At 40.9% G+C, this 24,661-nt stretch overlaps 1 protein-coding gene across 1 annotated transcript; it reads left to right on the top strand.

The window, feature by feature from the left end:
• LOC119424576 (coxsackievirus and adenovirus receptor homolog) lies at positions 1-24,661 on the top strand. Its single transcript, XM_037692065.1, has 7 exons — positions 1-64; positions 3,447-3,622; positions 5,571-5,775; positions 11,124-11,276; positions 13,860-13,982; positions 17,141-17,282; positions 24,463-24,661. Exons 1-7 carry the CDS (start codon positions 1-3, stop codon positions 24,659-24,661), a joined length of 1,062 nt encoding a protein of 353 aa, XP_037547993.1.

Here is a 24,661-nt window from a genome sequence, read left to right as displayed (position 1 = left end):
ATGACGCTGCAACGGTGCAGTCCAAGTCCAGACCTCAACCTGATGAAGAAGCTGTGGTTGGACCGTCGGTGAGCTGAGCAGAAGCAGGTCATCAAATCTAAACAAAAACTGCAGCAACAATGGAAAGAATACCGAGCCCAAATTCTTCCTCAACAAAGCGAGCACTTGAACGTTACAATAAAACAGTCAACGGGAGTTGGGGATGGGGCTTCGACAAACAGCTGCTTAGATTTTCACACAGCTTTTCCATTTTGTCTTTGTTGTTCAACCAACAATGACTTGGTGAGATCCACTGTGTACTTTGTACACTTGGTTACATTTAAATAATCTTAGAATCTGGTAAAGACCAGAGCATTTTATTGTGTTCTGATAGGTAAAAACCCAACTGAAGGAGGGTGGACTTTCTTCCTTCTATAACTCTAATAGCGGCAACGCAACTGTCCAATCAGAGCGCTTTAGATACACAAAGACAAAATAAGGAGTTTGCCTCACGGCCACATTTTTCTGCAGATATTTGGACGTAGCGGAGCTTCAGGTAGTGTAAAAGTACTTGTTTTTCTGGACCTTGTATGGGTTTGTGTTTGTAAGGGCTGAGCTGATTCATTTAATTCCAGCAGGGCAGGAATGTTCAGCCCAGGCTGCAGTCGTTCAAGATCATATTCCCTCCTGGGCTGCCCACCGTGGCTAATACTGTCTGCATCGCTCCTGAGCACAGGTACAACCACAGACGAACAAGCAGATCAATTCAAGACTGAACACGAATGTTAAGTATAGATAGTTCCTTTTTGTGTTGAACTTGATGCGGTGGATGTAAATGATCACTACGACCTTCGTGACGGATCAAACTGGTGAGAGTCAGGCCTCGGGGGATGATGAAGCTTCGCCAACGAGGCTGTGACGCTCTGTTCCAGGAGGATTGTCGAGGTCTTAACTTCCCAGAGATTGGAGCTTTTACTTTTCTCTTCTTTTCTCCGAGTTTGGCTTTTAGCACATCTCAATGTCCCTAAATACTCCTGTACTATACACAGAAGTATTGATTTAAAAGTTTTCTTTCATTAAGACAGAGCTGTGGTGGTTGGAAGTGGAATGAAGGCATTACACACAATATAGCAGCACTAAAGAAAACTCTTGAACCCCTGCAAAACCACTATTTTTGTTCTGTCACATTTCCCTGGAAGGCTAATTCGAGCCTTATCAACCTCTTTCTATTATGCGTGTGCTTAAAGATCTTTTGATAAGATACACGTCTTGGAAATGACTATCTGCTACATTCGAATCAGTGCAATGTTGTTTTTTCCTACTTTACCCTTCTTGTACGTAATTCCGTCTTTGGAAAATTTCGTTTAATATTCCAAGAGGTCTAAAATTAGTTTTGCTTGATTAGCTCTAAAAGTATTTGTTCCTCCAACAATAGTTTAATTTGTGAATGTTTATGAAGCATTCACACTATTGTGATCCATTTTTCTTCCATGTTTTTCAGCATCTTTCTCATAGTTTTTGTGTTATTTCAACAAATATGTATCAAAATGTTGAACTCATTCGGGACAATCCTGCTAAGACTTTTGGTGTTGGTGCAACTTTAGCTTTTTGAAATATTTAGCCTTTTCTGTCATTTTTTCCATAGAAAATGAAATGAGTTCATTTTACGTCCTTCAAATCTTAAGATCTGTTTGCAACATTTAACTGCTCTGTTCACATTTTGTTCCGATTCAGATTCTTTCAGCTTCCTTATGCAAATTTAAACTTTTTTCAGCTAGTTTCAGCTAATTTCAACATTTTTTCAGCTGTTTTGTGCTCTTTTCAGATTTTTTTCTGCTAACTACAACATTTTGTTCTTCTAACTTCTCTCTGCTAATTTCAGCTTTTTATGCTCTTTTCAGCTTATTTCAGCTGGTTTCAGTTTTTTTCTACGATTTCAGCTACTATTTAGCTGTTTTATGCCAATTTTAGCTTTTTTTTGGGGATCATTCCACATTTTTTGCATTCATTTCAACTTTTTTCAGCCTAATTCAGCAAAAATGTGCTCTCTCCATTTCCTTCTAGTAATTTAAGCTTCTTTCTGTTTTTTAGCTACTTTTCAGTTGTTAGTATTTATTAATTTATTTGGCTAATTTCAACTTTTTTCAGATAATATCCACTTTTTGCGCTCATTTCTGCTTCTTTGAGCCAAATTCAGCAAATATGTGTTCTTTCTGATTTCTTCTGCTAATTTAAGCTTGTTCTACCTGTCAGTTACCTTTTTAGTATTTTTTTTTTAGCTAATTTCAGCTGTTTTCAGATAAATTCAATTTTTTTGTGGTAATTTCTTCTACTTCCAGCGTAATTAAATTCTTTCTACTAATTTCAGCTTGTTATGCTCTTTTCAGCTGATTTCTGCTAGTTTCAGTTTTTTCTACTATTTCAGCTACTATTTAGCTGTTTTATGTAAATTTTGCTTTTTTGGCTAATTCCACATTTTTTGCACTCCGTTCAACTTTTTTTCAGCCTAATTCAGCTAAAATGTGCGCTCTCCACTTATTTCTGGTATTTTAACCTTATTTCTGATTTTTAGCTACTTTTCAGCGGTTAGTTTTTTTTTGTTTGTTTTGCTAATTTCAACTTTTTCAGATAATATCCACTTTTTGCGCTCATTTTGGCTTCTCTGAATTTAATTTAGCAGATATGTGTTATTTCTGCTTTCTGCTAATTTAAGCTTGTTCTACCTTTCAGCCACCTTTTTAGCATTTTCCGCTAATTTAAGCTGATTTCAGATACATTCAATATTTTTGTGATAATTTATTTTACTTCCAGCCTAATTAACTTCTTTCTGCTAGTTTCAACGTGTTATGCTCTTTTTAAGCATATTTATTTTTCAGCATCTATTTAGCTGTTTTATGCTAATTTTATCTTTTTCAGTTATTTCCACAATTGTTGCACTCATTTCAACTTTTTCAGCCTAATTCAACAAAAATGTGCTCTTTCCACTTCCAACTGGTAATTTAAGCTTCTTACTGTTTTTTTTTTTTTTTTTTAGCTTCTTTTCAGCTCATTTTCACTTTTTGTGTTCATTTCGGCCTCTCTAAACATTCAGCAAATGTGTCCTTTTCTGCTTTCTTCAGCTAATTCAGGCTTCTTCTATTTCAACTGCATTTCAGCATGTGTTTTTAATCAATTTCAGCTGTTTTTCCAGCAAGTTCTTCTCCATTAAGCATTCACACTGCATTTTGGCAAGAAATGAAATTTATCCAGTTATTTTGAAACTAAGGAGTCATTTCTGTCTGTTTTAAAGTGGCTGAAACTCTTTTAAAATAAATAAATAAATAATACACCTTGAATCAACATTACTGGCTCATTAAACTGCTTGCATGGAAACAATAAACTCCATACAGGAAAGTGTAGGAGAATAATTTCCTTCTATAAACTGATGGTATGTCTAATTATGTCAACGATGGTCTGAATTTGCACAGAGCTGAGCTGCACAGAAGGGCTAACGGTGACATCATCAGGATGGCAGACCATCCAAAAGGCTCAAGGAGAGGGAGTGATTCTGGGCTGCAGGTACTCACCTGGTCCATCAGACACAGGAGACCTGGACATTGAATGGTCTGTGGTCAGTCCGGACTCTACAAAAAAGGACAGAATGGTACGATTCGCCACATGAAGTATTTATACGATCCTTTTAAACACTAAAAATAAAGCTGAGCACTTTCATGTATCACATTATGTAACCAAATATATTGTTTGTTTTAAACCAAGCCTTTTTTCACCCCGTCTAAGAAAACGTTTCATAAATCGAATCTTCATTTCTCTTTGATGGCACGTTAAAGACGAGCCTTAATCTGTATGTTTTTTGCACCCAGCTGTCTTAATGCAGTGTAACGTGCATCACATGAGTGATTTCCCAGAAAATTGATGCAAATCACATTATTTTATTTTTCTACCGCTCTTATTTCCAGGAATGACCCTTCAGATTATAATTACTGTACACCGTTTAAAAGTATATTCTTTGTTTAATTTCACAAAACAGCAATTAAGACATTAAAGCCAAATAAAAAATATAACCTGCTTTGCAGCACATTAATTCAATTTAAAAATATTGTAACCTTGTGGTAATTTGTGCGTTAATGACGTGGCAGCAATATTAATAAGGTTCTTATTCATTTGTGTTTGCAGTCTTTTGTTAGTTTTTGTTTCTTCTCCACTGGCTTCTGTCCAGCTTCATGACCGTTACTGGTCAGCTCCATCTGTTTTACTGACAGCCACATATCCTGGGTTGACCAGTTGATACACACACACACACACACAAACACACACACTCAGCTCAGCTTTGTTAGGGTCAGTTAAGCAAAATCTCTCATTATTTAATCTGCTGTATGTATTCATATTAAAGGGCACACGTGTGCTGATTACTAACAGCACTGGTGGTATAGGGAACAGTAAAGAACAACTGTTGGATAAAAAAATATCCTCTATTCATCTTACTTACTCAAAGAAGCAACTGGTTTTACTTGCAAGGGCAGACTTTCACAACAGGTTACACAGACGTATAGAAGTTCTACACGCATGGAGCCCAGGCAGGAGAATCTGCCACGGACAGTGTGCGAGACTTGTTTTTATAAGCTTATCAGCTCCTCGGCTCACAGGCAGACCGGTGGACTGCCAGGTGCACATGCAGGATCAAATCAGCTCCTCGTTCAGCCCTCTCCGAGAGAGAGCCAGGTACTCTCTGCTAACTCAAACACATGGTTCATGGGCAGTCAACATCCTCAGCCATAGAGTTAAAAACATCCATAAACCTGAACCAAAATCCCCCAACAACTATAAAGGACTTCTAGTTATATGACAAACAAAACTCCACTGAAATGCCAAAATTGCCAACACTAAATAAGAAACTCAAACATAGCATAAAATAAAATTCAAAAAGCAACAAATCACCAAATAACACCCACAACACAACACAGACTGCTACAACAGTCACTGATTGTACTGGTAAATTAATATGACAAACTGTCACAAACTAAAACAAGACTATTTTTACTCGTTTTTTTTTTTTTTGCCAAGTTGTTAAAAATGTTCAAAGAAATCAGAGTAAAGCAGCCAAGCAAAGAATACTAGCAATTATCAGAAACTTGTTATGTGACTGTATGAGCCAACAAAAGCCCATTTGCACATCCAGAAAAAAACACAAGAACCATTATCCTTCATTTGGGGCTGGAGTTTCTGACCTGCAGGCTCACTGCACATTTCCATGAAGTAGCTTCCACTAATTAGGTAAAATATGTGTTTGTCGCACTGAATTCATCTCCGGCTTGTGTCTTTCTTCATAAGTCTGTCTTGTTGTGCTTGGCATAAAATAAATAAATTAAATCACGAGTGTTATCTCCCCTTTGGAAATCTGCTCCCTGCTGCTGGGCTGGAAGCGTGCCAGTGAGCTTGCAGTGACTCAACCGCACAATAAATTTGCTTTTAAACTTAAACAATGAGAAAAGATCCTTACAGCTGCAGAATGGGGTGAATCATATCAAATTCAACCCACTCATTAAGCACTTGTGCTATTTTCATTATCATCTGCTCTCTTTCTTTGTGTTTAGCTCTTGTCGTATACGAGCGGCGCTAGGCACCACCACGGTGACCAGGCGTTTGCAGAAGAGCTCAGCTTCGCTTCAGGTGACCCCTCCAGCGGTGACGCCTCCCTCTCAATCCCTCGGCTGTCGCCTGCCCACAGTGCCACCTACCAGTGTAAAGTGAAGAAGTTGCCTGGGGTCGACTCACGCAAGATGTCATTGGTGGTAATGGGTGGGTGCAAGGCTACTCATGTCCTGGGGATTCAATCTGTCGCTTTTAACACCAGAGCTCAAAACGTGGAGGCACAAAGAAAGTTCACGTCACACATTTCTGTGCAGCTTACAGCAAGGTGCAGAAATCTTTTAACGCTTATATACACAGTCGTGCTCTTATAGCGGCTTTACCGTAAACTCTTAAGAATATTATTTATATGACTTTAAGCTACAGCTTCCGTGCAGCTCACAGTACTGAGACCGCAGAGTTACCAATGATGTCCTCATGGCTGCAGACACTGGTTCTCCCTCCCTCCTTGTTCTCCTTGACCTCACTGCAGCTTTCGACTGCAGACCATAGTATCCTCCTCCACCGTCTTCATGTGGAGGTCGGTCTCTGCGACACTGTCCTGGACTGGTTTAAATCTTTCCTCTCCAATAGGTGGGAATGTGTTAGTCTTGGCAATGCCAAGTCCCAGACTGTCTGTGTCTCCTGTGGTGTCCCTCAAGGGTCAGTTTTAGGGCCCCTGCCATTTTCCCTTTACATGCTGCCTTTAGGTCAAATTATTAATCAGTACAACGTTTCTTTTCACTGTTATGCCGACGACACACAGCTTTACATCAGGACTGGAGCATCATCTTCACCACTGTCATCTCCATCTTCACTCACTGCCCGCTCTACCTGCCTGGAGGAGATGAGGGCATGGATGAATCAGAACTTTCTTCAGTTAAACTGCTCCAAAACTGAGGCCATACTGATTGGCACCCCTCACCAGGTTCAAACATCAACTATAACGACTATTTCCTTTTCTGGACAAGACATCCCCCTCTCCACCTCTGTTACAAATCTTAGAAAAAAAATGGACTCTCATCTTACATTTGAAAATCACATTAAGCATCTGTTTAAAACCTGTTTCTTCCATCTTCGAAATATCTCCAAACTGCGCCCATCTCTCACTTTTGCTGATGCAGAGAAACTCGTTCATGCCTTTGTCTCCTCCAGGCTGGACTACTGCAACTCCCTGTTTACTGGAATACCCGGCAAAAACCTTCAGAAGCTTCAATATATTCAAAACAGTGCAGCCAGGATTTTATTGAGAGCTCGTAAATTTGAACATATTACACCCATTCTCCATAACCTCCACTGGCTTCCTGTCACCTACAGAATTCAGGACAAAATTGCTCATCACCCATCAGTGTTTATACGGAAAATCACCAGATTATCTGAAGGACCTTCTTGCTCCATATTCATCCACCCGGTCCCTACGATAACAGAATAGTAATCTCCTCCACCTTCCACAAACTAAATTAAGAACCATGGGAGATCGGGCATTCTGTGTAGCTGCCCCCCACCTCTGGAACTCCCTCCCTGACTATCTGAGGGCTCCACAATCATTGACTGACTTTAAAAAAGGCTTAAAGACTTTTTTTAAGCAAGCCTATTCTGCCTCCACTTGATTGTATCGCTGATTTTAGTTGAATTTATCACAGATTTTAGTTGATTTTATCACAGATTTTAGTTGATTTTATCATTGATTTTAGTTGATTTTATCACAGATTTTAGTTGATTTTATCATTGATTTTAGTTGATTTGATCACTGATTCTAGTTGATTTTATCATTGATTTTATCACAGATTTTAGTTGATTTTATCACAGATTCTAGTTGATTTTATCATTGATTTTAGTTGCACTCTGTAGCACTTTGAGATTTTTGTTAATGAAAAGTGCATTACAAATTAAATTCATTATTATTTATTATTATTAACTTCTGCTTAATCATCTCAAGCTCTTTTCATGGTTACGGTAAATGAGGAAGCCACTATCACATATATTGATTTCTAATCATAGTTTGTGACCATGAGGATTTTCTAAATGTATTTATTAGCCTTGATTTAACCAGACAAACCCATTGAGATCACATATTTTATGTAAGAGAGGCCTGGCCTGAGAGCAGCCCAACATGCATGGTTATGGATTGTTGGAGGAAACCAGAATACCCCGTGGGAACCCACGCAAACCAGAGGAGAACATTCAAACTCCACCCAGAAACATCCCAGGTCCAACCCAGGATCGTGCCAGTGGTGTAGTCTATGTGATATGCAGGTACACGGAGTATACCCACTAGAAAAGTTTAAGAATTTCAATATACCCATTGAAAAGTGCCCATTGATACATGACATATCATTGGGCACGTGTCATTGATACGTTAAACGCTTCCGTAACAGTCTATCGGTTTGCAGTGCTTATTTATTACATTTGCTTATCCAGCAAATTATTGTTTAATTCTGTACTTAATACTTGAACTTGTTTCGCTTTGATATGGTTTTATAATTTCTACAACATGTTTTTAATACAAAGCCAACTGTTGTACAAAGTTTGTTGCACATTTATTCAAATATAAGTATCAGATAAATTTGGAAATGTTCAATATGCTTAAAAATCTAATTATTTTGACAATTACATTGTACTAACTGGTGTACTTTGCTTTCTAAGCACAGTATATTCACTACAAAAATGTAGAGTACACCACTACGCCTGTGTTCAGCAGCAGTATGTCTGCAGGTTAAAGCCCCAAAAGATCTCGAGATGTTCGCCTACTTTTAAGAATTCTCACAAGCTGTAGGTTTTGTTTTTTATTTTGTGGTTGATCTAAATTTTAGGCTTCTTTTGATATTTTTTTGTTCCTTGCTTTGTTGTTGAGTTACTTTCTTGTCTCACGTTTCTGGTTGTTAGTAATCAGCACACCTGCCTTTTACTTAATGATAAGGATTCAAGGATTCAAGGTTCTTTATTTGTCATTCGCACCACATGTGGTGGAACAAAATTGTGTACACAAGGTCCCAGTTACATCCAACAAAAAGTATTAATGTAAAAGAAAAACAGTAATAATATCTAAGATATGACCTAAGAAAACACTAATGAAAATACACTAAGCACTAATAGCATAAAATATAAAAACAATATACCAAACAGCAGCACGCACATGAGTCTGTGTGAGCAGATGAGCACGCATGAACACAGCAACATGAAACAGATCAGCAGCAACATGAAACAAATCAGCAGCAACATGAAACCGATCAGCAGCAGCATGAAACTGATCAGCAGCAGCATGAAACAGATCAGCAGCGACATTGAAATCGATCAGCAGCAGCATGAAACAGATCAGCAGCAGCATGAAACAAATCAGCAGCAGCATGAAACAGATCAGCAGCAACATGAAACAGATCAGTAGCGACATTGAAACTGATCAGCAGCGACATTGAAACCGATCAACAGCAGCATGAAACAGATCAGCAGCAACATGAAACGGATCAGCAGCAACATTGAAACAGATCAGCAGCAGCATGAAACACATCAGAAGCAACATGAAACGGATCAGCAGCAACATGAAAGATCAGTAGCAACATGATGTGATATTTTCACAGTGAATATTCTGGTCAGAAATTCCTGAGTCTAACATCCTCAGGGTAGAAGCTGTTCCTCAGTCTAGTGGTTCTACACTTAATGCTCCTCAACCTCCTTCCTGAGGGGAGCGGGGCAAAAAAATTGTGTGTGCTGGGTGAGTGGGGTCCTTCATGATGCAGGTGGCCCTCTTCCTGCATCTGGAGGTGTAGATGTCTGTGATGGTGGGGAGGCTGACTCCAACATCTTCTGTGCAGCCTTCACCACTCTCTGCAAAGCTTTTCTTTCTGCAGCTGTGCAGCCTCCATGCCACACGTTGATGCTGGAGCACAGGATGCTCTCCACTGCACACCTGTAGGAGGTGGTGAGGACTGAGCTTCCCAGACCAGCTCGTCTCAGCTGCCTGAGGAAGTAAAGTCTCTGATGAGCTTTCTTCATCAGGCTGGTGGTGTTGTTGCTCCAGCTGAGGTTGTTATTCAGGTGCACACCCAAGTACTTGTAGCTGGAGACCACTTCCACTGCAGATCCTCTTATGTTCAGGGGGATAGGTGTGTTTGTTTCTTCAGAAGTCCACAACCATCTCCTTAATCTTCTTCACATTGATGTGAAGGTTGTTCTTCCTGCACCAGCTCTCCAGGTGTTCCACCTCCTGCTTGTAGCTGGACTCATTGTTTGTGATGCATCCCACCACCGCTTTATTATCTGCAAACTTTACAATGTGACAGTCTGGATGTGTAGCTGCACAGTCATACGTGAGCAGAGCGAACAGGGGAGGGCTCAGCACACAGCCCTGAGCAACAGCGAGAGAAGGTCTCACTGTTGAGAGCTGTAGCCAGTTGAGGTGGTTCAGGCATCTGGTAAGGATGCTTCTTGAGCGCCTCTCTAGGAAGGTGCTCCGGGCATGTCCAACTGGGAGGAGACCCCGGGGAAGATCCAGGTCAGGCTGGTAGCAATATGTCTCTCGGTTAGCCTGGGAACGCCTTGGGATCCTCCCAGAAGAGCTGGAAGATGTGGCTGTGGAAAGAGATGTTTGCACCTCCCTGCTCAAGCTGCTGCCCCTGCGACCCGACTTAGGAACAAGTGGAAGATGATGGATGGATGGATGGATCTTCTCTGAAAAGTCTTTTAAATTTGAGAAAAAATAACCTGTGACATTTTCACAGACGTTTCCAAAGTTTATAAAGTAAGAGGAACTTTCATGGACATTTCATCATTAAATATATTAGCCTTTATTGAAATGAACAAACTGGCAACTTTGTTGGTGGGGAGAAAAGAAACCTTAGTCCAAACGGTCCTCATTCATGACGGCTGAAGGATTTTTCCGCAATTGTTTCTTCATTTCCAAGAAGCATTGAATAATCCTGTGTTGGAGGCCTTGAGTGTGTAGCTGCATGAGCGCCTTTCTCCCCTTGAGGTCTTTGCTCCTTTTCTGACCTTCAACTCTAAAAAAAGTTTGTAATTTTGTGGAAAAAAAATAAAATGGAAGCACGTTCGATTTGGAAGCTCGATGTTCCTGAACGCCACGTGTGGAAACGCTCACTTCTAGCACAGAGAAGATAAAGCTATTGAGGTTTTTTTCTTTCGCCTGATTGTAAAGATAAATGTGGTTCCAGAAATGTAAAGTTCAATGGATGCACCCATCGTTTTGCATTTCATTTTTTAATGGCTCAATGGACCATTTATCTCCTCTTACCTTTCTAAACTGGACTACATGTGTATATTGATGCTTCAGCATTGCATTTTACTTCAACAAACCATCCTTTTGTTCTTGCATTGAGTAAAATAAGTTGCTACGAACTATGTCTGGAGCTCAAATCAATGTCACAAACAGCATAAATTCATTTATTTAATTCAACATTTTACATTCGGCTTCGAGTAGATTGGGGTAAAAAGATCCAGGCTATGATTTTGTGCTGCAAACGAGATGGGAATATAAAAATTACCCGTTACTTGCATGATTGCAGTGAAGCCATCAGCCCCTAAGTGCTGGTTGGATGGGGGGGAGCTGGTTGGAGGAGCGGTGTCTCTTCACTGCACGTCTGCTGAAGGCTCCACTCCCTTGGAGTACAAGTGGAGGAGAGAAAGTAAAGACCCGCTGCCTGCTGCTGCCACACAGAGTAAGTCTGACCTCTCTTGATGTCATAATGCTACTACACATCAAAGACTGTGTGCACATGCTGCATGTGTGTTACTGTTGTTTTTTTTTTTTTTTTTTTAAACCAAAAAAGAAACGTGGATCCTGTACGCACAAAACTGAAGATATGCCACTGGTTTTCTGACAGCACAACATCAGCTAATTACTTGTCAATTACTTTACAGTCTTTGATTGCTGCATCGGCAGCGGCTCATTTGCATTCCCTGCCAGTTTTGTTTTTCACTCTTAACACGAAACCATTCCTGAGCTACTCCCCACAGTTTGCTGCAGACTGCACTGATCAACCTCTTTTTGCAGCAGCACAACAAATAAAAGGAAATCTGCACATTCTCAGTAAAATTTGGGAGGAAATACGAGAACTTGTCTATCTACAGACGAAAATTCTCGGGACCCTATCACGATTGTCAGCCCATCTGTGGCATCCCTTAAACACAAGTCAGACCTTTAATGACTCCGTTGAACATCTCATATATTTAAATAAATTAAAATGCATGAAAGGCAAAGCTCTCCGTTGGTCTACGTTCCTACTCTCACCTGTGGTCATGAACTCTGGGTCGTGACCAAAAGAATGAGATCACAGATACAGGCGGTTGAAATGAGTTTCCTCTGCAGGGCAGCTGGTCTCTCCCTTAGAGACAGGGTGAGAAGTTCAGTTATCAGGAGAGACTCGAAGTAGAACCTTCTCCACATCGAAAGGAGCCAGTTGAGGTGGTTCAGGCATCTGATAAGGATAATTATTGGGGGCCTCCCTTGGGAGGTGCTTCAGGCATTTCCAACTGAGGAGAGACCCCGGGGAAGACCCAGGACACGCTGAAGAGACTGTCTCTCAGTTGGCCTGGGAACATCTTGGAGTCATCCCAGAAGAGCTGGAGGAGGTGGCTGTGGAAAGAGATGTCTGGACCTCCCTGCTCAAGCTGCTGCCCCCATGACCCAACTTTGGAACAAGTGGAATATAATTTTCATTCAGCCTTTATGTAGACAGGTTAATCCCATTGAGCCTCTGGGACTCGTTTACAAGAGAGACCTGATTTTAACAGTGATGACGACAGTGGACAACAAAGACTATAACGGACAATCAGACACCAAAGTCTATGCTCAATAATCCAGGAATAAAATCCAACAATGTTCAGTCAGGTCATCTGGAGGTTTTCTTTCTTTTTTTTTTGGTACCGAGACGTTTCACCTTCCATCCAGAAGGCTTCATCAGTCTGAGGAAACGCCAAACAAAATTAATTCTCCCACAGCAGCTTACTCCAAAGTGGAAAAAAAAAACCAGCCATGTTGGTGCTAAGATGGTCTCGGCGCAAAAAACAAAAAAACGTCCAGATGACCCGACTGAAAATTGTTGAATCATAAAGGATGCATACAAATTAGATTTTTTTTTTAACAAGTGAAAATCAAATGGTATTTAAAAGGAAAAGTAACACACACACACAACAAACAAACAAACAAAAACAAAAAAACAGCTAGGTTGTAGCACGGTGTAGAAAACTAAAAACAAGAACATGTTCCATAATGGATGGATGGATGAAAAATGCATGGACAAAAAGATGAGTCCTGTAATTTAATATTTTGTAGCAACACATGTTGCCATGTTTGAGTGCTTTAGCTGTGTGTTTTGGGTAATTATCTTGTTGAATGATCCACTACCTGTGACTGAGGCTGAGTTTTCTGACATTGGATGGGACATTTTGCTCCAGGATGTCTTGATAGTCTGCGACTTCACGCCCTACACAGAATCAAGGTTCCCTGTGCTAACTGCATCAAAGCAGTGCAAAAACAAAACAGAGTCCCCTCCATGTTTCACTGTATGTTTTTAAAAAAAAATTCTTTCTACAATCATAGGGCTGATGTAACTGACTAAACAGCTAGATTCGTCCTCATCAGTTCAAAATCTATTCTCTCAGAAACTTTGGGGTCCTCAACAAGCATTTTGGTGAATTCTTGACCGACTCATTTTGTTTAAAATGTGACGGATGGTGCCGTCATAAAGCAACCGTGACTTTAGAGTTGGACTTGAATGGTACCCCTGGATCTTTATCTTCCAACTTCACTTTCAGTCTGATCAACCTGGGGGTGCATTTCCTCTTGCGTCCACATCCTGGAAGGATGTCTACAGTCCTTTGAATCTTGTATTTCTTAATATCAGCAGCAGCTGTGGCCTCAGGAACATGAAGATGGTCTTGTAGCCTTTACTTTTAACATGGACATCTATAATCTTCTTTCTGAGCTCTTTGTGCAGCTCTGGTCTTTGCTCCATCTTCAGCGTGGTGCTCACAACACCAAACTACCCAGTGGCTGTTTGTTCCCTTTAAATAGGCATCTGAAATGGTTTACAGCACCTGTGACACTAATTAATGTTAAACAGTTTGAAATATATATAATGCAATGATTATTAAGCCAATGTAGCATATTTTTTGTAGAATAAATGTTTCTTTTCAGGTTTAATTTTGAAGGTGAAATAAAGTATTTTAATGGTCTGTAGAGAAGCAAATATATAGTCTGTCAGTGAAATCAAGGATTTTCTGCTTTGTTGATTTCACAGACGGAGAGACCGGAGAGCTGAAAATCAACAACCATTCTCAAAGCTTTGCCGGGGTCTACGTCTGTGAGGTGAACAATGCCGTTGGAGCTGAATACTGTAGGATCTACCTGAAAGCCAAGAAGCGTGAGAGAAAACACACTCACACCCAGTTACAGCTACAGTTTATATGAAAACATGACGAGTCAGATTTTAGATCCTCCTCCTCTTTAGTTTCCGTCTTTGTGCGACAATCTTCTCACGGCTCTGTGACTCGAATGCGTCATTCTCAATGTTGACAGGAAGGAGGTCGCATTTACCGTCTAAAAATAACTGATGCTTTAGCATTGTGTTCCTCGACAGGGTCTGGCTGCTGCTGAGTCACGAAGTTACTAAAAAGTAAAGCTGGATGCATTCGACTGTCTTCTATGACTTCATGCTTCCACACCATGAAAACCAGAAACCAGTGCACGGAGCTAATTATTGGTGTAGAGTGCAGGATGGAATTAAAATACAGTGATGCATCTAAAGAAATGAACATTGTCTCAGTTTCGTGCTCGAGTTTTAGACTAAAATCAGCTCAGGTTGAGAAAATATTTGCAGCTGTTTCGGTTAAACCTTGAAAAAAAAACATTTCAGCAATGGCATGCTATATTCTGAGATCAAAAATGTCCATGCTCAATAATCCAGGTATACAATCCAACAATTTACAGTCAGGTCATCTGGCCAGTTTCTTTTTTTTTTTTTTTTTCTGAAACGTTTCACCTTCCATCCAGATGGCTTCATCTGTCAAGGAAACGCACAACACAAAACTGACTCTTGCCCCAAACAGTTCCCCCAAACTCTCTATATTCTGAGATGTTGCACTGAGTATGTGCATGAATGTCAGCAGTTATCACACCAAAATTTAGCACGTCTGAAAAAGAGACTGATTTTTTGCTGTTTGAGGTTTCTGTCAAATTCAGAATTGGATTCAAAATCTTACTTCTAACCTACAAAGCTCTCAACAACCTAGCTCCATCTTATAGTACAGATCGTATTGTTCCATATTTTCCTAGCAGAGCAATTCGCTCCAAGACTGCAGGCTTACTTGTGGTTCCTAGAGTTTCTAAAAGCAGAGTGGGAGGAAGATCTTTCGGTTATCAGGCTCCTCTCTTGTGGAACCAACTTCCAGTTTCTGTCCGTGAGGCTGACACATTGTTCAGTTTTAAGATTAGGCTCAAGTCTTTCCTTTAAGTACGTGCTATATGTTGTCACCACTGTATGTCCCCATACAATGACGAAATTAGTTCTCTGCATTTACCCCATCACAATGAGGAAGTGGTGCGGTGGGTGGCTATTGAGTGCCGTGGGAGCAGTTAGGGATTCGGTGTCTTGCTCAGAGACATGTGGGAATGGCTGGGAGTCGAACCATGACTTTCTGGTCCCAGGTTGGCTGCCCTTCCTCTACCCCATCTTGGCCCCTTTTTGATAAATCCCTAAAGTTAGGGTTTGAGTTTCCAGAGCCATCCCTTAGTTCTGCTGCTATAGGCTTAGACTACTGGAGGACAAACAAACTGACCGGGGGTACACCTGCACCTACACCTGGACCTGCCATTCTGTTAGTTTGTTTCTACTTCCTGTCCTCTCAAACCCAGCTGGTTGAAGCAGATGGCCGCTTGTCCTGAGTCTGGTGCTGCTGGAGGTTTCTTCCTGTTGAAAGGGAGTTTGTCCTTTCCACTGTTGCCTTTGTGCTTGCTCAGTTTGGGAGACTGTGATGAAGTGAAGATTCAATGCTGGTTTCCTTCCTTAGATAGACAACGTTTACTAACTGGCTTTGTATGTATGTGGATGTTTCTGTACGTTTCAAAATCTGTCCACAAGACGTGTTGTTAACACTACAGACAAGCACACACACAGATGTAGGTGAAACCATTATCTCCTTCACCAGCAGGTGAGAACACTGAAGCAGGACCGGGCTCTGAATAAAGCGGAGCAGCTCTGAGTTAAATGTGTAGGTCCAGCAAAGATGTCTCCCAGGGACGACTGAGGTGAGTTCAGTCAGTGGTTCAGCTCATTGTTTCACAGAATATTTATATTTAGACTTAAAAGACCAAAATACAACTTTTCTACAACTTGAGTTATTCTCTGTGTGTCTCGTGATTCATGAAGTGACCCTCCAGTGCACAACTTGTTGAGTTCTTGTTTACTTTTATTTGGCATTGAGTAGAAAATGATTCATTTTCATTTTAAGTTCAGGATTCTATTCCAGACCAGAAGTTCCCACTGCTGTCTTCAGGAACCCAGCTGATTTATCCAGCTATCAGGACGATAATTAAAAAAAAAAAAGTTAGTTGCATTAAAGTCCAGATTGTTTATTTTGAGTCAACACTGTTCATTAGCGATATCTCACGAAACAGCAGACAGATTTGAGTGAAATTATCAAAAAGTAATCATTCAGTAAGCATCTATACCAAATTTAAGAAGGCCGCCTTTACCAAGTGACTAAACAATACACACAAAAAGCTAAGACACAACCAATTGTACAGCTATGAAGCTAATATTTGGTGTGGTAGTAGCTGAGAGTCGGTCACAACACATACTCCGAGCACTAATGGGTCATGTAAGATACCAATCATGTCCTTCTCAACACAAGATAACCAAAAATGTTGGCTTAAAAGTTTTTGACTGCAACAGAATTTCCCCATTGAGCCTTTTTCTTACCATTAGCTCATCATGGTCAGTAGATTTTTAAAATCCAGTTTCAGCACCGCTGTTTTTCACCACATCATTTACGGTGGTGGTGGTAGTAGTTGGGATTACTTCTCCACAATGTGCAGAACCACATTTTTCACATCTGGATGTGAATTGAGAATATCCTGGATTCTTTCTGCCATGTCAGGAGCCATATCATTTGGAAAACTTTCATCTTGTTGCTCCACATTTTCCCAACAGATAAATCGCAGCATCGCCACCGGGACGTGATTTATCTTTTGGCGTTGCACTTTGAGCATTCCGATTACTTGATTTACTTCTTTCCAAGGTGGTACTAGTTAGCTTTCCATTAGCTTGCTCCTGTTTATCATTTTGAATCACTGGCAGAGTCGTCTCATTTCCACAAAATCCATTTACCTCCATGTTCACAACAATATAGCACCTTTTTCTTTCCAGGACTGTAATCTTCTGCAGAAGTTTGTAGAAGTCATCTGAAGAAAGGGGAGGCATTTTCTTCCAAACACTAAACAGGAAGTGAAAGTAAAAGAGTAGCAAAAAGATTTGGATTTTGTTTAAAAGTGAATTTCACAAGTTTTCTGTTGGTTTCACAGCTCCAAACAGAGCTGGAGTGATTGTGGGCAACACTATGGGGTCCCTGCTCCTCATCTTCATCTTCCTGGTCCTCGCTGTTCTTCTTTACTGGAAGCTAAGGATTAAACGTCGATATGAGAAGGAGCTCTCAAACGAGATCAGGTAAAGCTCTGCAGCTCCCACACATACAGCCAAACAGAGGTTTGGAGTCAATAATCTTAATGTTTCACCCAATTCTCCTTTTGAACTCCAAACTGTCAGAAGCTTTGTAGGGTAAAATGTGATTAAAAGCCAAGAAACAAATAACATTGAAGCATTTCAGAATGAAAAATGCCTGGTAATTAGAGTAGAGCAGGAAAAAAAAAGCTATACGTGCTGTCTAAAGAAAAGCAGTAAAACTTAGGAAAACAAGTGTAGTCTTGTTCTATTAGTGTTGTGGTAATTAAACTTTCATAATCTTAAAAAAAAAAAAAAAAAAATCATCCTAAAAAGGTTTTTGTGACACAGATCAGTATTTTTTGAGACACAAATGCAGCTGAAGTGCTGCCATTAGATACCAACAATTTGGAGGCCCCGACAAGAATTGCAATCCAGTTTTTAATAAATTTATTTTGTAAAAAATATTGAAACCCCCCAAAAATTTTAATTCAATAATTTACACTTGAGTATATGCTCTCCAGGAATGAAGTGTGGAAAATACTTGTTTCAAAACATTAAATTAGAAAGTTTTTGATTTGGGGAAAAAAAAAAAAAAAAAAAAACCTCCACCATCACTACTACTATTACCACCACATCCACCACCACTACCACCCTTCTACTACCACCACCATCCCTACTACCACTGCCACCACTACTACTCACTCTACCACAGCCACCACCGCTACTACCACCATCACCACTACTACCAACCCCACATATATTACTACCCCCACCACTACCACTTCCAATGCCACCACTATTACCACAGCCATCCCCACCACTGCCACCACTACCACCCCTCTACTACCACCACCACCACCACTAATACCAACCCCACCACTACTATTACCACCACCACTACTACCACAGCCATCCCCACCACTACCAACACTACTACTACCACCACCACTACTACTACCACCACCTTTACTACCACTGCCATCCCCACCACTACCAGCACTACTACTACCACCACCACTACTACCACTGCCACCACTACTACCAACCCCACCAATACTACTACCACCACCACTACCACTGTCACCACTATTACCACTGCCACCAGCACTACTACCACTACTACCACTGCCACCACTACTACCACCATTACCACTTTTACCACTGTCACCACTATTACCACTGCCACCAGCACTACTACTACCACAACAAGTTACAAATCTTGTTTAGTTTTGTTTGATTATTTTTGCTTTGTAAAGAGATTCTAGTTTAGTAAAGTTGCATGAAACAGAATGGAAATGAGTCATTTATTTAGCTCATAAAAATGTTTCAAATTGTCAGTTTTTCTTTCTTTTTTTTTTGTTACCCCAAGAGATTGTTTTCAGGAAGGACACTTTGCTTTATTAATACCTAAAAGTTTTAATATTCAAATACTTTTGAAGTCTAAATCATTGTTTTCTCTTGGGTTCTGTACTGGAAACGTTTGATGATTGTTTAGGAATAAATGCACAAGATCATTTTTCCCAAAGGTATATACAGACCCTTTCCAAAAAATTAGAATATCATGGGAAAGTTGTTTGACTTCCATAATTCCACTCAAAAAGTTAATCTTTAATAGATGACAGATCCAGGGCCCACAATTTAAACAATTTCAAGCATTTATTTGTTTATTTTACATAACTTGGGCTTCCAGCTCATGACACCCATGAAAACAGGATTTAAAAAAAAAAATGAATACAGTGGAGAAATCAGCCCAAATGTTGCAGGACATGAATGTTTTAAACTGAGTGTGACACTAATCATCTACTAAACTCAAAACACCTGCACAGGTTTCCCCAGGTGTCATTAAATTGCTTCAGTTTGGTTCAATGCTCTCAGTTCGGTTCAATATGGGGAAGACTGCAGACATAACAACTGGCCAGAAGACCATCAATGAGACCCTCCATAGGATGGGTAAGCCACAAAAGTCAAGTTAAGGAGGCTGGCTGTTCACAGAGTGCTGTGTCCAAGCATATCAATGGAAAGCCCATTGGAAGGGCAAAATGTGGCAGGAGAAGATGCACCAGCAAAAGAGACGACCGTGAGCTTCAGTGTATCATCAAAGAGAGAAGATTCCAGAATCTGGCAGAGATCCAGAAAGAGTGGAATGAGGCGGGAGTCACAGCTTCAAAAACCACCACATTCAGACGCATCTGGGAGATGGACTACAACTGTCGGGTTCCTCGGTCCTCTTTTCCGATGAAAGTAAAATGTGCCTTTCATTCAGAAATCAAGGTCCAAGGGTTTGGAGGAAGAAGGGTGAGGAACAGAACCCATACTGCTTGAGGTCCAGTGTGAAATATCCACAGTCAGTCATGATGTGGGGTGCAATGTCCGGTGCAGGTGTTGGTAAACTCTGCTTTCTTAAATCCAAGGTCACCGCAACAGTCTACCAGAATGTTTTAGAGGACTTCATGATTCCTTCTGTTGAGGATCTGTATGGAGATGCATATTTCATCTTCCAGCAGGACCTGGTCCCTGCCCATGCTGCCAGAAGCACCAAAACCTGCCACAGTGCTTGACTGGCCAGCCAACTCACCGGACCTAAATCCCACTGAGAATCTGTGGAGTATTCTCAAGAAGAAAACGAGGAGCACCAGACCCAACAACAAAGAAGAGCTGGCAGCAAACATCAAGGAAATCTGGGCTTCCATAACTCCCAGTCAATGCCACGTCGCATCGAGGCAGTGATTAAGGCAAAGGGATTCCCAACCAAGTCGTTTTGAAAGTACCATATTTTGATTGATTTGTTGTGATCCTTATTTCTTTCTTTTTTGGGGGGGGGCAAAAACTGAGAAGTAGTGTGGGCTGATGTCTTCAAAGTATTCAAATTTTTTGAAATCCTGTTTTCGTGGGTTTCATGAGCTGGAAGCCCAAATTATGTAAAAATAAGCACATAAATACTTGAAATTGTTTAAACTGTGGGTCCTGATTATATCATCTATTAAAGATTAACATTTTCAATGGAATTATGGAAGTTAAACAACTTTTCCATGATGTTCTAATTTTTTGGAAAGGGTCTGTATAGCATTACAAAATGTAATTCTCTAAATTAGTTTTCAATATTTGTCACTGCTGAAACAATATTAACTAACAGCTGAACAATGAAGACAGATAATTCTGAATAGTGGAACATTTCGGCTTTAGGATAACAAGAGGACGACTTCCAGCAGCTATTTTCATGTTAGAGACATGAGGAGGACAGCTTTTATCATCAGTTTGGCCTGGCATTTAATTATGATCAGACCTACATGGCCATTCTGCTCACTCAGCAAATCTTGGGCTTCCATAACAAAACCTTAAATATACAAGCAAGAAAATGTCTGTTATTATTTCTAAATAATTATAAGATTGCATGCACATTTTTCTTTGCCGAGGATTCCCCTCTGCCCTGAAACAGAGCAACTTGTCAGATAAAAATAGACGAGCGACAATCAGTGCCTGGCTGCTTGGGGGCGGTGATCTATGGCCGACCCCTCACCGTGACAACCCTTGGAAGGGATGCTTCTTTCGCAAACAAACAGTCTCCTAAAAATTGCTGGAGTTCAGGTTCAGACACAGAGTGGAGGAAAAATAATAAAACAGCCCACATGCTTTCAAAGAAGACAGTGAAATGTGAGCTGTGCCGGCGTGGGAGGACAGGCTTGTGTTTAGGAGACGGAGAGACACTTCAAGCCACAATGGTGACGTGGACGTGTCCATATCTGTGACACACAGGTCGGCTCAAATCATATTAAAAATTCATAACAGAGAAAAGGCACGACAAGCGTTTAATTTGTCAGGTGGAGTATAGTTCAAGGTAACCTGGAAGTGTGGTTGAAACAAATTCAGTTTATTATAAAACGATTTACAACAAATGTCATCTCAGAGCAATACACAAACATTTAATCAATAAATACATTTTTTTTTAAATCAAGCGGTACATCAATGCCCCCCCCCCCCCCCCATCGCTGAGAAATTAAAAAAGTGAATGATTGTAGTTTGCAAGTTGGGTGTTTATCTGGACTGGAATTAAACAGGGAGTACAAGTAAACCTAAATGTTTTTGATGCAAGATATTCAATATGGTAGGAGTTACACTGTGTAAAAGAATGGTGGTAGTGTTTTTTTTTTTCTTGTACAAGGTGGCACAGAGTGAAGGATCTTGGCAAGCAGTGAGGGGGCAATTTTATCCACCACTGGGTGTAATGGTGGAGCCAGCGGGTGGCCAATGGTGGCTGCGGCAACTATAGCTTAATCTTCGGCAACCCCAGTCATTTGAGGAAACTATACATTTAAGCAATGTTAAAACATTGACAATATCATTTGAGGATACTTTATGCAGTTTATACACACATACACAGTAGTCCCTTGTTTATTGCAGGGGTTACGTTCAAGACCCCACCCCCCCCCCAAAAAAATAAGGAAGTAGAAATGCTCTATATATATATATATATATATATATATATATATATATATATATATATATATATATATGCTTTTAAAACACTTCCCACAATCTGGCAATGTTCTAAACTCTTAAGCCTATGTAATTTTTCCAACATATGTATATGTACTGTACAGTACTGCAAAATTTTACTTACCAGCTCTGCAGAACAGCTGCTTGGTTCTGGTCCAGCTCGGTTCCGGTTCTGCAGACCTACCCTGCAGCGACCAAGCAACGTCTCTGTGGATGTTCCAGAAGTAATACACAAATTAATTTAAATTGTTTTTTGTTACATTAGATGTTATATCGATGCAAACAGGTGTTGCTAATATTGCATGCACCGTTTTCATGTTTTCACAACAGATTTCATGTAAAACGTTGCAGGAACAACAAAACAAATGTGGAAACACCCTGGAAATGGGATAACCACTCGCTGTTTGGTTCGACTCGCTTCACGGCAACTTTCCACGCTACAATCTAACACACACGAACCCCACAGCTGGAAAACTGCCCGAGGCAGGAATCTTCAATTTCAGCCTTAAAATGGAAAATTTATTCCATTTAAAAGCAAAAAAATCTGCCCATTTAGATGAGAAAACAAGCCAAACAAGCTAGTAGTGTGTTTCCTCTTTGACAGAAGGTTGCAATAACAAATCCCAGCTGGTACTGAAAAAAAAAAAAATGCAAATCAGCTTCTGTGCTTGAAAGTTGTCAGCAATGACGATTATGGAGGAGTCGGCATCTTGTTTGGGGGTTGAAAGAATCACCAGAGTGAATATTATGCTTTGGTAGAAGAAAAGGATTAAGCGTGGTCTCAGTGAGAGTAGCCCCCCCACACACACATTCCCTCTGGTAAGAGCCTTCAGAAGCACAAAGAGTTCCTCTGTTACCTACAGGGCAGCAGCATTCTGCATAGTAAACACAGAATATCCTCTGTGGGAAACAGGAATACGAGCAAACATACGGGGAGTAAACCAACGAGGCTGTCGCTAACTTTAAGAAACACCTGCAGCTTCAGGAGCGAGCTGGAAAAATGAGCTTCAACTTCTTTTCTTTAGCTCGTTTGATTACAAAAGCAGCTGAACATGTCTGCTTGCAACCCCTAATAAAATCCATCTATCCATCATCTTCTGCTTATTCTGAAATCAGATCTCAGGGGCAGCAGCTTGAGCAGGGAGGTCCAAACATCTCTTTCCACAGTCACCTCTTCCAGCTCATCTGGGAGGACTCCAAAGCATTCCCAGGCCACTCAAGAGACATACCGTAGTTTTCAGCCTACAAGTCAGTTTGTTGCATAATTCGACTTACACACCGAAGCAACTTATTTTTTTTTCCATAGTTATAAACCAATTTTTGGCTGATATGACCGTTTTCATTCATTCTGACATTGAAAATATCGAACACTACCATTTTCAGCCGCTAGATGGCACTCGAGTGGTATGGCATGCCATTGTGTCATGTAATAGGTAAAAGTGGCTATTAATGACACAATCGGCTCGCCATAGATTGCCACCGTCGTCTGCGTGGAGCAACCATCAAATCAGCTTCATTTCGCTGCACCGCCCCGGCAAAATGCAGCTAATTTGACCACTGAAGAACATTTATTAAGCAAAAGTTCAACTGAGACAAATCTTTGATATAATGTCGAGCAAACAAATATTTTTAAGTGTTAATCTTGTTAAAGTCATCCTGTGCACACTCCTGTGGTCGCCATTTGGCAGCCATTCGATTTTTGCCACAACACCGGCCCACATTCCAAGGTTGTCAACGGTGACGCATAAAAGATGCAATGTATACAGTGAAGAGACTTATTTATGTATTTTTCCACTTTATTAGACAGATTTGGACTGATGTGACTTATAAAGCGGTGCGACGTGTACAGTGGAAAATACGGCAGTCTCTCCAGCGTGCCATGGGTCTTCCCTATCGAACATGCCTGAAGCACCTCCCTAGGGAGGTGTCCAGGGAGCATCCGTACCAGATGCCTGAACCACCTCAACTGGCTCCTCTTGATGTGGAGGAGCAGCGATTCTACTCCAAGTCCATCCCAGACAACTGAACTTCTCACCCTATCTCTAAGGGAGAGTCCAACTACCCTGCAGAGGAACCTCATTTCAACCGCCTGTATCCACTATCTCATTCTTTCAGTCACTACCCAGAGCTCATGACAGTAGGTGAGGGTAGGAACGTAGACCGACCAGTAAACGAAGAGCTTTGCCTTACAGCTTAGCTACCTCTTCACCACAACGGACCAGCACAGTCCACAATACTGCAGATGCTGCACCAATGCGTCTGTTGATCTCATACTTTATTCTTCCCTCACTTGTGAACAAAACCCTGAGATACTTGAACTCCTCCTCTTGAGGAAGAACCTCAGCCTCGACCCGAAGAGAGCAATCCACCCTTTTTCTGACTGAGGACCATGGCCTCAGATTTGGAGGTGCTGATTCTCATGCCAGCTGCGGTCCGCTCCAGTGAGAGCTGGAGATCATGGCACGATGACGCCAACAGGACCACATCATCTGCAAACAACAGATGGAATCCTGAGGCCAACGAACTGGACTCCCCCCGCCTAATAAAATCCTTTGAACAAAAAATTACAATTTTCTTTTAAATGTCATTGATTTAGATTGCGCTTCGTACCACAGACCGCACAAGGACATAAGTTTCTAATGATTTTAAACTTTATTGATGTTAAAATTCTGATTTCATGTTTGAACAGAGAAGACGCGCCGCCTCCCGAAAGTCGTCCGGCGAGTCGGCGCCTCCATCAGAACCCACAGCCGAAGTCCCGTCAGACGGACGTGAGCGAGGCGAAGCCTTCCAACGTGGGACGAACACGCAGCCCCTCCAGCAACAGCCGTGGACAAACACCCGTCAAATACGCCGCGGCTGAATATGAAAGCAGATACGCAGTGTGA

This window comes from Nematolebias whitei, chromosome 18 (assembly GCF_014905685.2).
Source record: "Nematolebias whitei isolate Nwh7 chromosome 18, NemWhi1, whole genome shotgun sequence".
Lineage (NCBI taxonomy): Eukaryota > Metazoa > Chordata > Actinopteri > Cyprinodontiformes > Rivulidae > Nematolebias > Nematolebias whitei.
This window is presented reverse-complemented; position numbering and strand designations above follow the sequence as displayed.